This window comes from Chenopodium album, chromosome 1 (genome assembly GCF_948465745.1).
Source record: "Chenopodium album chromosome 1, dcCheAlbu1.1, whole genome shotgun sequence".
Classification (NCBI taxonomy): Eukaryota; Viridiplantae; Streptophyta; class Magnoliopsida; order Caryophyllales; family Amaranthaceae; genus Chenopodium; species Chenopodium album.
The window spans coordinates 62,777,341-62,789,850 of NC_137834.1; the positions used below are offsets into that span (position 1 = coordinate 62,777,341).

Sequence of the window (12,510 nt, forward strand, 5' to 3'; positions counted from 1 at the left end):
TTAGTCTTTTCGAATATAATCCCCACTTTATGTTATTTATGCTAAGGCTTCACGTGGAAATTAAGAATGTTAATAAAAGTGAATAGTAAATTGTAAGAGTGAGAGTGAGAAAGATCAAGTGAGAACTAGAGAACTGTTTTTGAACGCATTGGAAATTTTGATAGTAGTGACTTTTTGGAAATTCAAATTAGTAAAGCCTTAAAAAACATTAAGGAGAAGAGTATGTTAGGGATGAAGTGTTTAGCCATTATACAAATAAAATAATTAATAAGGTAGAAAATCATACTCCTTTATAAAGTAGAATGTATTGCGAAAATCTGTCTTTTCTTTGCGTGCTCTAGTCTCGTTGCAGCTATTATGACTGCGATTATATCATAAATTTACTAGGGAGCCCAATTAGAAGAATGAAGAACTGTAAAAGCTTGCTGACTACTGAAGAACTTAGTTTTCTCTTTGAAGGTTTGGGAAGCCAGTTCTAATTCTACTGTGCTCTAGTGTTTGTAATCTCTAAAAAAAATTACTGTGTTTCTATGGATAATTACTGCATTCTTTATCCTCTGACTTAGGGATTTTGATGAAGCAGGCTGAAACTCAAGTTCTACTCACTAGGTTGAAATTATGAAGCTTGTCTCAAATTTGATAACTCAACTCTAGGTCAACTAGAAAAAGAATGCTTACATTCTGTTGCTAAAAAATTATAGAAATATTTCATATCTGTTAAAAATGCATAATTTTAAAATATTTATGTAATTTTAATCAATATTTAATTTATTTAAAAAAATATCACATGATTTTGTTTGCCTTAATTATAGAAATCAAAGATCAATATAGCAGTGCTAGACGACCAGTATGAAATAATTGAGGGCAGTGAGCATCATGCAGCTTCTTGTTTACACCTTAAAATCATGAGGCATTAACCTCACACTGGTATAAACTATAAAATGTAGGTAGTTTTCCTATTGCAATTTATTGTAAATTGAGTTAATTATGACATGTGTAGGTAATTGGGTATGTCTGAAGTTTTTGCTGCTGTGCCATTGTGACTATATCATAATGATGCATATATTAGCAAATTCTGTATGTGGTAGGTACCAGTGACAGTATAGTTCTATGAGGTGTGGCTACCATATACTTCCTCCATTCTACAGATATTGCACCATATTGACTTTTTCACTATTCACATGCTCTTGTTTGGCCATTTATTATGATTTATACGCAAGGAGAATCGTAGTACGGAGTGTATTGTTAGATTTGTCTGAATTTATACTTTCAAAATATCAATTTTGTTATATACTTATTGTGAATTAAACTTATTAATCGTCAAAGTTGTGTGTTGGGAAGCGTAAAGCACTAATATTGTAGAATGGAGAAAGTAAAATTTTGAGCATGCTGCTTTTTGAAACAAATACTTTGTATCACTATCTAATAAGAAATGTAACAATAATTGTTTAGATGCTGCTTTTCTTAACTATACTATTGCTTTCTGTTTTTTTATTGATCTATGCGATCCTTTAGCTGTACAATGTTTTATACCTTAATAAGCATGTGACAGAATGTACGAACGTGATTGGGAGGATGAGAAAAGACTGAGAGCAGAAGCAAAACGCAGACACAGGAAATGATTTCACGTGATCAGAATGCCTGTTTTCAGTGTGTTGCTGATTGAGACCAAGTGGTCATTATTATCGGATCATCTCCTGCGATGTTAAGAATTTGTCCAGTGTTTAATTCTAGTAAGAATCTGCATCTTCAGTTTGACCCAAATGTAGGGAGATCTCTTATGTGAACATTATTGTAGCTGGATCTTTTAGTTAAGTTGTTTGAGCAGTGTCCTGATACTAATTACAACTGTAACATAGCGGGATTTGGAATTTCCCGAAATTGAAGTTTATGAATGATCATGATTTTGATCATTGAAATTCAGCTAATGGAGATCAAGCAAAGCTGGATTCTCTTGCCATTGCTTGAGACTGCTGTGCTACTGCTTGTGTTAACCTCAATATTGCACAAGGGAAGAGGACATACTCAGGAGGTATGTACTATTTAAAAATTATGTTCTATTAGATTTTAAGTCCAACAAATTATTTGAATAGAAATATGTTCCTGTTTTGTATATATATATGTATATTCAACAACCGGCAATTTTGATAATTTTTATGGCTTATCTTATTGCCTCTATATACAAGTGTTCATACACCCTGAAATAATAATTAGTTATGTTATTTCATTATAGTATCTCTGTTTTTACTTTTTATTATCATCTTATAGGAAATTGTCTAATTACTCGCAACACTACTATGTTTGGTAGTGTTTACCCTTCTATCATCTCTCCTAACCCTTCCTTCCCCTCTAACTGAATCCAAACCACAACCACACCTACCAAAGCCAATCCCTTTAGCCATAGCCACCAGCCCACTACCGAAATTTGTTGGTGGCTATGGCTAAAGGGATGGCATGGCCCTGCTCCTTGTCTCGCTCTCGTCTAAAAGTTGTGTCATACTATGCTTGGGCATGGCCTTGTCTTTTTTAAAGTTGCATCCACTGTTGAATTAAAAAATGTCAACAACCATTAACCTGATTTCTGAATGTGTCTGCCCTCCTTTTTCAGAATAGTTAACCACCAAACTATTACCTCAGTTTTATATTATTTGCAACAATTTGACATAAAATAGGGGAAAAATATCTAAATCGTTGCAAATAATATGAAACAGAGGTAGTACAATTTAAATACCATACCCTTTGTTAAAAATCTTTTTACCGATTGAATGATATTGGACAATAAAAGAGATAGAAGTAAGAAGTGAAAATATTAGTGTAGTATTGCAGTTACTTTTGCTTGTGTAGTTCATTATAGTGAGCTTGCCTATTTGTACCTTATAGGTAGTGCTGTCAAATTTCAAACTGAAACTGTTTAACTGCCTGAAACAAACCGACCCAGATGAGAACTGAACCGATTAAAAACTGTTTTTTTTTTTAAACCGAAAATTGACCCGAACCGTATGTGAATGAACTCGAAACTGAACCGACCTGTTTAACGGTTACATGGTATAAGAACCGAACCCGTTAATGAACCGAACCAGTTCTATACCGAACTGAAAATAAACCGAACTGTTTCTAACCCGAAACCGTTTAAACCGGGATAAAAACTGTTTACATCGAACCGTTAACAACCCGCGACTCGTTAGCATCGAACTGTATAACAATTGAACCGTTTATAAACCGAACCACATGCAAACCGAATCCAAACGGTTAACAAGTACTATCAAATTTCAAACCAAAGCCATTTAATTGCCCGAATCCAAACGACTCAATAAACAATCGATTTTTTGAAACCGAAAACCGACCCAAATCGTAATTTAGTAAACTCGAAATGGAACCGATCCAGATAACGTTAAACCGTAGAAGAACCGAACCAGTTATAAACTGAACCGATAAAGAACTGAACCAATTATAAACTGAACCAAAAAGTGAACTAGTTACAAATTGAACCGAAAAAGAACCAAACTGTTTCTAACCCGAAACCGTTTCCAACCCGAAACTGTTTGAACTGGGATAAAGACCATTTACACCGAACCGTTAACAAATCACAATCCGTCTGCACTGAACTGTTTACTACCCGGACTGTTTACAACCCGAACCGAATTAAAACCGCTCAAGAATAAACCGAAACCAAATCGAACCGATAAGTATTTAAACCGAACTGAAACCGACCCGCGAGACACTTAAACCGATTTCAAACTGACGCGATTTAATACCGAACTGATTTCAAACCGAACCGTACCCGAACTGTCAAACCGTTTTAATAGTGCTACTTATAGGTAAATTTTGTCATTAAAATATTTTGCATGATTGGACTTTGTTACAAATTATTGCACTAGTTACATTGTTGATGAACATCGTTTTTAATGTTTTCTCAAACACCCCCCTTGAATGTTCACATGAAATAAAATATGAGCTATAGGAAATGAAAACTAGGATGTAAAAGTGTACAATGATATAATATTATATGCTTTGATAAATTGCTATGTCAAAAACCTTGTCAAGAAAAACTAAGTGGGATAAAAACCCGAACAAAGTAAAAAGAGTCTAGTGCTTATAATACTCTCCTTGATTTTATCGTAATTCACAAAGATGTCGCATTTCGATTTCATGAACAAATTGCTCAAATTTCTTTGAAAGGATTTAGTGAACAGGTTGGCAAGATTATCACAAGATTGAATTTGCTAGACATCAATTTTCTCTTCCTTTAGCTGATCATGTGTGAAGAATAGTTTTGGGGATATATATTTTGTTCTATCTCCCTTAATATATCCTTCGGGCACTTGAGAGACGCATGTCATATCGTGTTGTCTTCAAAGATGATGGATGGATTTTCTGTTATTACGTTCATTCCACAATTTTCTTGGATATTACTAATCATCGACCTTAGGCATAAACATTATCATTCTTCTTCGAAAAGAGCTATCCATATAACTCTACATGATTCGTTTTTCAAGTGACTTTAACTCAACGTGCATTGCGTCCTTCCATTTTGGCCAATCATTCTGGTGTTGGTATTCTTCCATTGTTCTTAGTTCAACATCATTTTCATTAGACACAATTTCAATCGTGATGGATTATCCAAATATTATATTTACGATAACATCATTTCTGTTCCAATGAATCTTGGTAGAAACATAATTCATCGAAATATCATTGTTATCAATGTCGTTGTAATCCTATTCATTCCCCATCAAGTTGTCTTTTTGTTCATTCCCTTTCGGATTATCATTGCTTTCTTTACTTTCATCAACATTTGGTCCTTCTTGACCTTCTGAAAAGGGAAAATCACTAGTTTCATCTTCTATTACATCCAATCTTTTCAATTTTCTTAGTTTAGAATCTTTTGAACAAAGTGGTCTCCCACGCTTTCGGCGTGCTTAAGATTCGTTTTCAGTGGCCTTATTCCCAGTTGAAATTTCAATACGTGCACGTGCATTTTTTGCTGGTACATATGATTATGTCATCTTCTTTGTGGCTTGATGGGCGTTAGAACGATCGCACATTCCACACTCAATCAAACACATTTATAAACAAACATCCCACAAACCAAACACTATGATATGTAAGTATTCAGTTGTAGACACCCATTTGTGTCTCCCCAAAACCAAACCCAGTGATGAGTACCTTTCACGTCGAATCATAATCGAATGAAACGAAAGTGTGGAAAGGTTTAGTGTTGCGGAAAGTTTTATTTCTTTTTCTCTTCTCCCTGTTTTTGAAAACTTTATTTTAAGAAAACAGCCAATCCAGTTTGGTTGGTCCATGATATGGGTCCAATAGTGGTGTAGTTGGATGGGGCTTGCAAAGACCTTTCCAACGATATATTATAAGCCCAATTCCGATGAATATTGAGGAAATTATGGCTAATTTACTAAACTGGGCCCGGTTTGAGCTTTAAGTACGGCCCTATGATCTAGGGGAGGGCCTAATATAATTTATCATTCCTAATATAATTAGGAATGGTTTTAATCTTCTAGAACATTCTAGAAGGTTCTTTTCATTCCTAATTCAATTAGGACTCTTCAGAGTTTTAATCAAGATCAAATAGCATTTTCGATGGAAATTATATTATTTTATCTTCCAGTACAGGAAATTTATCAGATTTTCGAAAACGCGTTAAAAACCGCTTTGGCGTCCAACCCCAGGCCTTGGCGCCTGGAACCAAGCTTGGCGCCAGACGCTAGCCATTGGCGCTAGGCGCTAGCCACTGGTGCTGGCGCCAACTAGCCAGGGTTGGCGCCAATGTGTTTTTGTGGTCTTCAGACTCTGTTTTGTTAAATTATCTTTTTTGGATGATTTTCTCTATAAATATCGTATTAAAAACTCCGTTTTCATTCACGAATTCTCATCAATAATTAGTTTTAATTAGCATTCACCAACTCTCATCAAGATTTTCTTGATTATTCTCTCTCTCCTTCCTTTTCAAAACCTTGTTTTTTAAATACAAAATTCCGCATTCATTAGATCTAGAAACACCTAGCCATATTCGAAGTTGCCTTCGCCCTAGACGTGAAAGGTTTTAATTTCTGAGGGTTTGGTCCCAAATCTCTCTTTCAATTATTTAATTTAATTGTTTTGATTGTTATTTTTCCTTGAAGTTACTAACGCGTGTATTTTGTTATTAGAAAGAGGTACGAGGCATCCAAGTAAGTACTTTAATGGTTTAATTGATATTATGATGTAGAAATCATGCTTAGATTGTTATTTTGATTCTTAGTATTATGTTAGGATGTTTTCCTTAATTTGATGTTTAGGGTGACAACAATAAATTCCTATTATCATGTCTAGGGTAACTTTAATATTAAGTATGATTAAAAGTACGATGCTTCCTATATTCTTCCTAATATTTATTCATGTTAGTATCATGTTAGGGCTAAAGCTTTGATTTTTATTGTTTAGTGACATGCTAGGGTTTGTTATTAATCTTGTTAGTATCATGCCTAGGATCTTGCTATTATTATGCTTTAATATTAACATGAACATGATTATGATTATAATTGTTATAATTTATTATTATTTTGATGATTATTTTATTTATGATGATTATGATTATTATTATGATATGATTATTATTATGATTATTATTGATTATGTTGCTTGATACATTATTTATTCTTTATTGCTTGATCACACCTTTCATGCATGTTTAAAGGGAATTTGGTATTTGCAATCACGCTTAATAAGATAATTAATAATCTTGTTAGGGTTAATTGTGATTATAATTCAAGTGATCGCCAATAATAGTTTGTTTGTGCATTAAATTCAACCAACATAGATTAAACAGGTTTAGGGTTAACCTATTGATTGTATGTCAATCAGAAAGCGCACATGAATACAAGCAGAATAAAGTAGAGGCCTATTATTAGGGCAGGTTCAATCTCTTTTAGGTTGGATTTGTACCATCATCCCCGAACCCTTATTTGGTTCATGACCTTATGGAGTTGACGATCTCTTGGATCGTTAAGGGGTGTAACCTTCACCTCGTGAACGGTTTACAAGTTCCTTAAAAATTTGTTGGCGACTCTTTTGCTCTATCTTCTTCCCTTTTGGACGCCACCGTACTTTAGTGTATGATCACAGTGGGGTTCAAGCTAGTGGGATTTTAAAGGCTTGAAATTATTCCCTACAGTTTTTGGCGACTCCGCTGGGGAGGATTTCTATTTTAATTCCTGAATTTGTTTCGGCAATGATTTAGAATGAGTGGATGAGACTCGAAAAGTTCTAAGTATTTCATGTGCGTAATTTTGAATAACATTGTGTCATATGCATAAAAAGGTTCTCATTGGAAAGACCATCCGTAATGAGTCAAAAACATAGGATTTTACACTTAGGAAATTTGAGAAATGTCTTTCACAACTAGGACTGAAATAACACCGCGCGAAACAGGATGATTTTATTGAGCACAGAAAGCTGCTGAGGCATGTGGGAAGTAGCGTCAGGGGCCAGAGCTTGGCGCCAACTTTTAGCCGTAGCGCCAGACGCCAGTATTGGCGCCAGGCGCTACAGTTAAAAGTTGGCGCCAGTCTCTGTTTGCTGGCGCCAATTTCCCCCAATACCGAGCCAGAAATATGCGTTCTAATTTCGACCGGTTTTTCGTATTGTTTGCTCGATCCTACTTCCTGATTGAATTTTTTCTCACTTTTCTGAAACCCATATGTGTTCTACATATGGACATAACCCTCTGGGAATTCATGCTCTATCTACCTGATTGAACGCTCCTGGCAACAAAGGGTACATCTGAGAGGTTGAATTCACCAAACCATGGAAGTGAGTTTTTTCTAAAAACTCGCGGTGTTCTATCCACGCGTGTTAACCCTTCACGGTTAGGCTTCTACGCGGTGCATCTGGACAATTAACCATGGACCCTATTTGAATAAACCATATCCCGAACTTTAGAGAACTAGAGCCATGGTTAGGTTGCGAACTCATTGCATCATATTGTGCTTACTTGACTAATTGTGCATTATTTGTTGTGCATATATATATCCTATGCTCCTCTTAACCGTTTGTTGATTTGTGTTGAGATTATAATTAATGACTTAAAGAACTTTGCCTAATTAATTAATTAATTAATTAATTTGAGTCAATAAAGTTTTTTCTTCTTTTAATCGGAATCGACCTAGTACGACTTTAGGCATACCCCAGTTGACTAATAATAGCGAAAACAGTCCCAGACCGAGGCTCCAACATTGGTGCCAAAATCTGAGTTGTAGCGCCACTGTATGGTGTGTAGTGCCAGACATTTACTAAAAAGTCTGGTGCCAATCACCATATTGTGACGCCAGTCCTGTCGCTTGGCCGACAGTTCGGATTATTTGTCGAGTCATCACCTAGGGTCTAATTAACCAGTTTACTAATTAATTCGGTTAATTTTCGCTGTCAATAACACCTTGTCAAGTCATTAATCGAGTCTTGGTCACATAGTCTAGCCACATGGTCATGATACGAGTCTTAACGCACCATTTACACTCACTAGTCTTAGCACACACTTTGAGTACACATCACCATGACCATGTCGTAGGTCCATGCATGAGTCGGTCTTTCCGTCATTTGAGTTGGGGGGTACATTCTATTCCTAATTCTTCATATCCCTCCATCTAAATCTTTCTTCACATTCTTCCATCTTTCTTCACCTCCTCCATCCATTGCATGTTGAATAAAGTTTGAGTCAAATAATTAACAATAAATATCCCCAATTTCCTTTTCCACAGTACTTGGTCGAGGAGAGAAGGGCGATTAATCAAGGACAACCGCTTTATTCAAGTCTCGCTTTTTGATAAACCGATTCGTCAAAAGAGGAAGACTAAGAAGATAATGGCAACTCAAGAAGAAGTCAATGAGCTTTGGAACCAATTGGTTACCATGTCTGAAACACTGAAGCTCCTCACACTTAAGGTCGATGATCCCGTGAAGCAACAACGAATGGATCTCATGCAAGAGAGTCTAAGCAAGCTATCTAGTGACTATAAATTTCAGGGCATGAGTTCGCAAGGGGTCTCGCTGGACAAGGAACTTCTTCCGCATAAGTTCAACGCCACTGACATCCCCAAATTCAAGGCAACAGATAACCCTTACTTCCATCTAAGAGCTTTTGAAACAATAATGAACATTAAGGGTATCGATAAGAAGGTTTTTTCCTCTTTGTTCCCACTATCTCTTGAAACCGTTTTCCAACAATGGTTTTTCTCCCTTGACAAGGAAAAAACCTCTACCTGGGAATCAATAGTGAATGCTTTCGTTGATAGGTACAAGTGCAATATCCAAGTTGAAACCGACCATAGACAACTTGAGATGCTAAGACAAAAAGAGAATGAAGGCTTTACTTCTTTCTTTAATAAGTGGAGGGAAACTTCCGCCAAGATGATTGAGGTCCCCACTGAAAAAGAATCCGTGAGGATGTTTATCAAGAATATCCAAGAAAAGTATTCAAAGCACTTAAAATATCAACACAACTTGAATACTTTCAAGGCCGTCTATGACGTAGGTATCAAGATCGAAGATGACCTCGCAAAGCAAAAAGCTACTAATAATAGCAACCACGGTGGCTGGAAAGGAAAGAAGAGCGACAATCCTTCTTCTTCCGAAAACGCCCACTCTAGTAATAATGTTAGTACCTTTGACCATGATGATGTCTTAGCCATGGACAATCAAGGATCTAAAAGGAAACCCAGGCGAGAGTTCACACCCATTGGAATGACCTACGATGCTGCTTTCGATCGTCTTTATGATCGAGGATTAATCAAACCTATTGGCCCTACCGAGGATCCAACACCAGAAAATCGATCTTCGAGATGGAATCTAAATTCCTATTGCAAGTACCATCGAGGAAACGGTCATACCACTGATGAATGCTACAGGTTTCAAAATCTCATTCAAGACCTCATAGAAGCAAACAAGGTCCCATTGCCTCTAGCTAGCGAGAAGACTGGGTGATGATGAAGCGAATGACACAAGACAAGAGGCGAGCTGCAACGACAAGATTTCATGGCCTCTTTTTCTATTTCTTTTTTCATCTTTTCTTTCCCCAATAAGTCTAGCATAGGCACCTTTCTTTTCCCTTAGATTAATTTTTGTAGATTCTTTATTTATTTTCTTTTAATAAAAATGAGCATTTATTTCCTTGCATATGATCATCACATTACATTGCATCAAAAAAAAAAAAAAAAAAAAAAAAACCATGTCGAATTAAGCACAAGGTATACTAATGATTTTAGGCACCCTTTGTAGCCACATCATATATCCTTTCGCCCTTCAATTATACAATCCTTTCTTCATAAACCACTTTGAGCCTCGTCTAACGATAGACCCTTCTTTTTTCAACCTACATCTATCTAACCTTGGGATGGGATGGTTTGCAACTTTTGCAATTCTAAAGAAAGCTTGAGCAAATTCAAAGATTAAAATAGCAAAAAAAAAAAAAAAAAAAAAAAAAGCAAATATAAATAGAAGTGTACAACAGGGCAAGTGTTCCAATGTCTTTGATATCATGAAAATATCTTTGATAAGAACACGTCTCAGATTGCGTCTCTTATCGAGTGCTCGGTACCGTGCCTGAGAAACATGAATGCCAAGTGAGTGATAGACCGCATGATCGGGATTGTCCACACTAATAAAAATAAAATAGATGCTAAAGCAAAAGATGAAAAAGAGCTAAAAAAAAAAGAGTAGAAAACCTCAAGCATGAAAATACAAATATTCAAAAGCGAGGATGCACACCTTGGGGGCTTATCTAGGGTCTTGAGCCTTTATCCCCTTCTTCTTCAATCCTTTAGCCTAACCACGTTACAACCCTTAAAAAGACCTTTTTGAGGTATACACACTTGTGCGAGGTTTGGCTAGAGCTACGTTCGGCCTGATTCCTAACGGATACGTAGGCAACCTCACATCGAGGTGCGGCCGTAATAAAAATGCATTCATATTCACATTCACACACTTACACCATGATCATATCAAGGGATCCCTTGTGCTCATCCCTATTCATTTAGAGCTAGACTTGGGGGCTTGATCCCTACATCATTAGCTTACCTAGCCTAAGAGTCACCACCATTTGAATCTTTTCAATAAAATATTTTTCCACACACTTAGCTCTTGCGGCCTAACTTTAGTGTCACTATCACACACATCACGCATACATGACCAAATATATTTCCCTTAGGAACCCTTTGTCATGAAATCTTAACGCTGAAGCATGCTTCGTCAAAATCACTCATAATTGTCATTGCATCACGAAGTATGAAGTGCTTAGCCTCCGTGCCTAAGTTACCCAAATACTTTCATCATGGAGTCAACAGTTGAGATAGCCTAGGATGAATTAATCCTTGAACCTTGAGAGATAGTATCAAACAACATTTGACTAAGCTCATTCAACTGCATCTTCAAACTTTTGATTTTCTTTTTCACGTCTTTCTTTTTCGGGAGAAAGTCGGTACCCTCCACAAAATTGACGGAAAATTTTGCTTTTTTGCATTTTTCGAGTCGCACGATCACATTACAATGCACACATGAGTCATGTACACATTGAGTCATGTCGTGCCATATCACTTTGATTTGAGTCTAACACATGTGTCATTACACTTCGAGTCGAGTCAACCTCGAGTCAGTCAATCAGCAAGTTAAGTTTATACCTTGAGTCGTGTCGATGAGTCAAGCAACATTAAGCCTTAGGTCAACCCTAAGATAATTAAAGATTGGCAAAGTTCTATAGTCAAAGAATAAATACAGGTGCAGCAGAACAGGGAAGACCCTATCACAGCGTTCGGCGACAGAATCAATTCTTTGCGCCAGAGATATTTCAGCAACGACAGAGCTCGAACCCTCTCAGAAAGGTGATTTCGACTTCATACAGCAATTTCGGGTTCCTTGGTACGCCAGTTAGCCCCTATAAGCAATTTGACATGATTAGTAGTCGGCTTGATTACAATTGCAATAAGTGATTGACCTGACGAAAGATCGTCTCACTTAGCTTAAGCGCCTAAGTATTGGCTCATTACAAGCACCAAAGCATCAGTTCAAAAGCAAGCACTTAAACGACAATATTTCCAAATATGGATTGTCGCGCATTCTTATTAAACGACAAAGTTTTCCAGAAATTGGATTGTCATCCCCAACTGACAATATTTCCAAAAATGGATTGTCGTGCATCTTCTTCAACGACAATTTTTCCAAGATTGGATTGTCATCTCTGGCAAAGTTTCCAAGCGTGGATTGTCGTGCTCCTTCTTTGTTGGCAAGTTTTTCCAAGTTCGGATTGTCATACATTCATCGGCTCGTTGGCAAGTTTTCCGAGATTGGATTGTCATGCACCCAGTTCCCTATGGCAAAATTTCCCAAAGGATTGTTGTAGGTCTCTACTTATCATAAATTTCGGCAAAAGTTCCTCAACGTGGATTATCTTCAGCAAGTGGCAAATTTTCCTGAAGTGGATTGTCGGTCGACTCTTTTTTGCAAATGTTCCAAGACGTGGATTGT

The 12,510-nt window shown here is 36.6% G+C and overlaps 1 protein-coding gene across 2 annotated transcripts in view; it reads left to right on the plus strand.

Moving 5' to 3' along the window:
* The window catches only part of LOC145556951 (THO complex subunit 2-like), a 41,623-nt gene extending 39,429 nt beyond the window's left edge, over window positions 1-2,194 (plus strand). For both annotated transcript variants that reach the window (XM_081618484.1, XM_081618485.1), the window contains one exon: window positions 1,553-2,194. In XM_081618484.1, the coding sequence (XP_081474610.1) occupies window positions 1,553-1,622 (70 nt within the window). In that variant the 3' untranslated portion in view covers window positions 1,623-2,194. The remainder of the gene's footprint in view (window positions 1-1,552) is intronic.
* The last annotated feature ends 10,316 nt before the right edge of the window (window positions 2,195-12,510 follow it).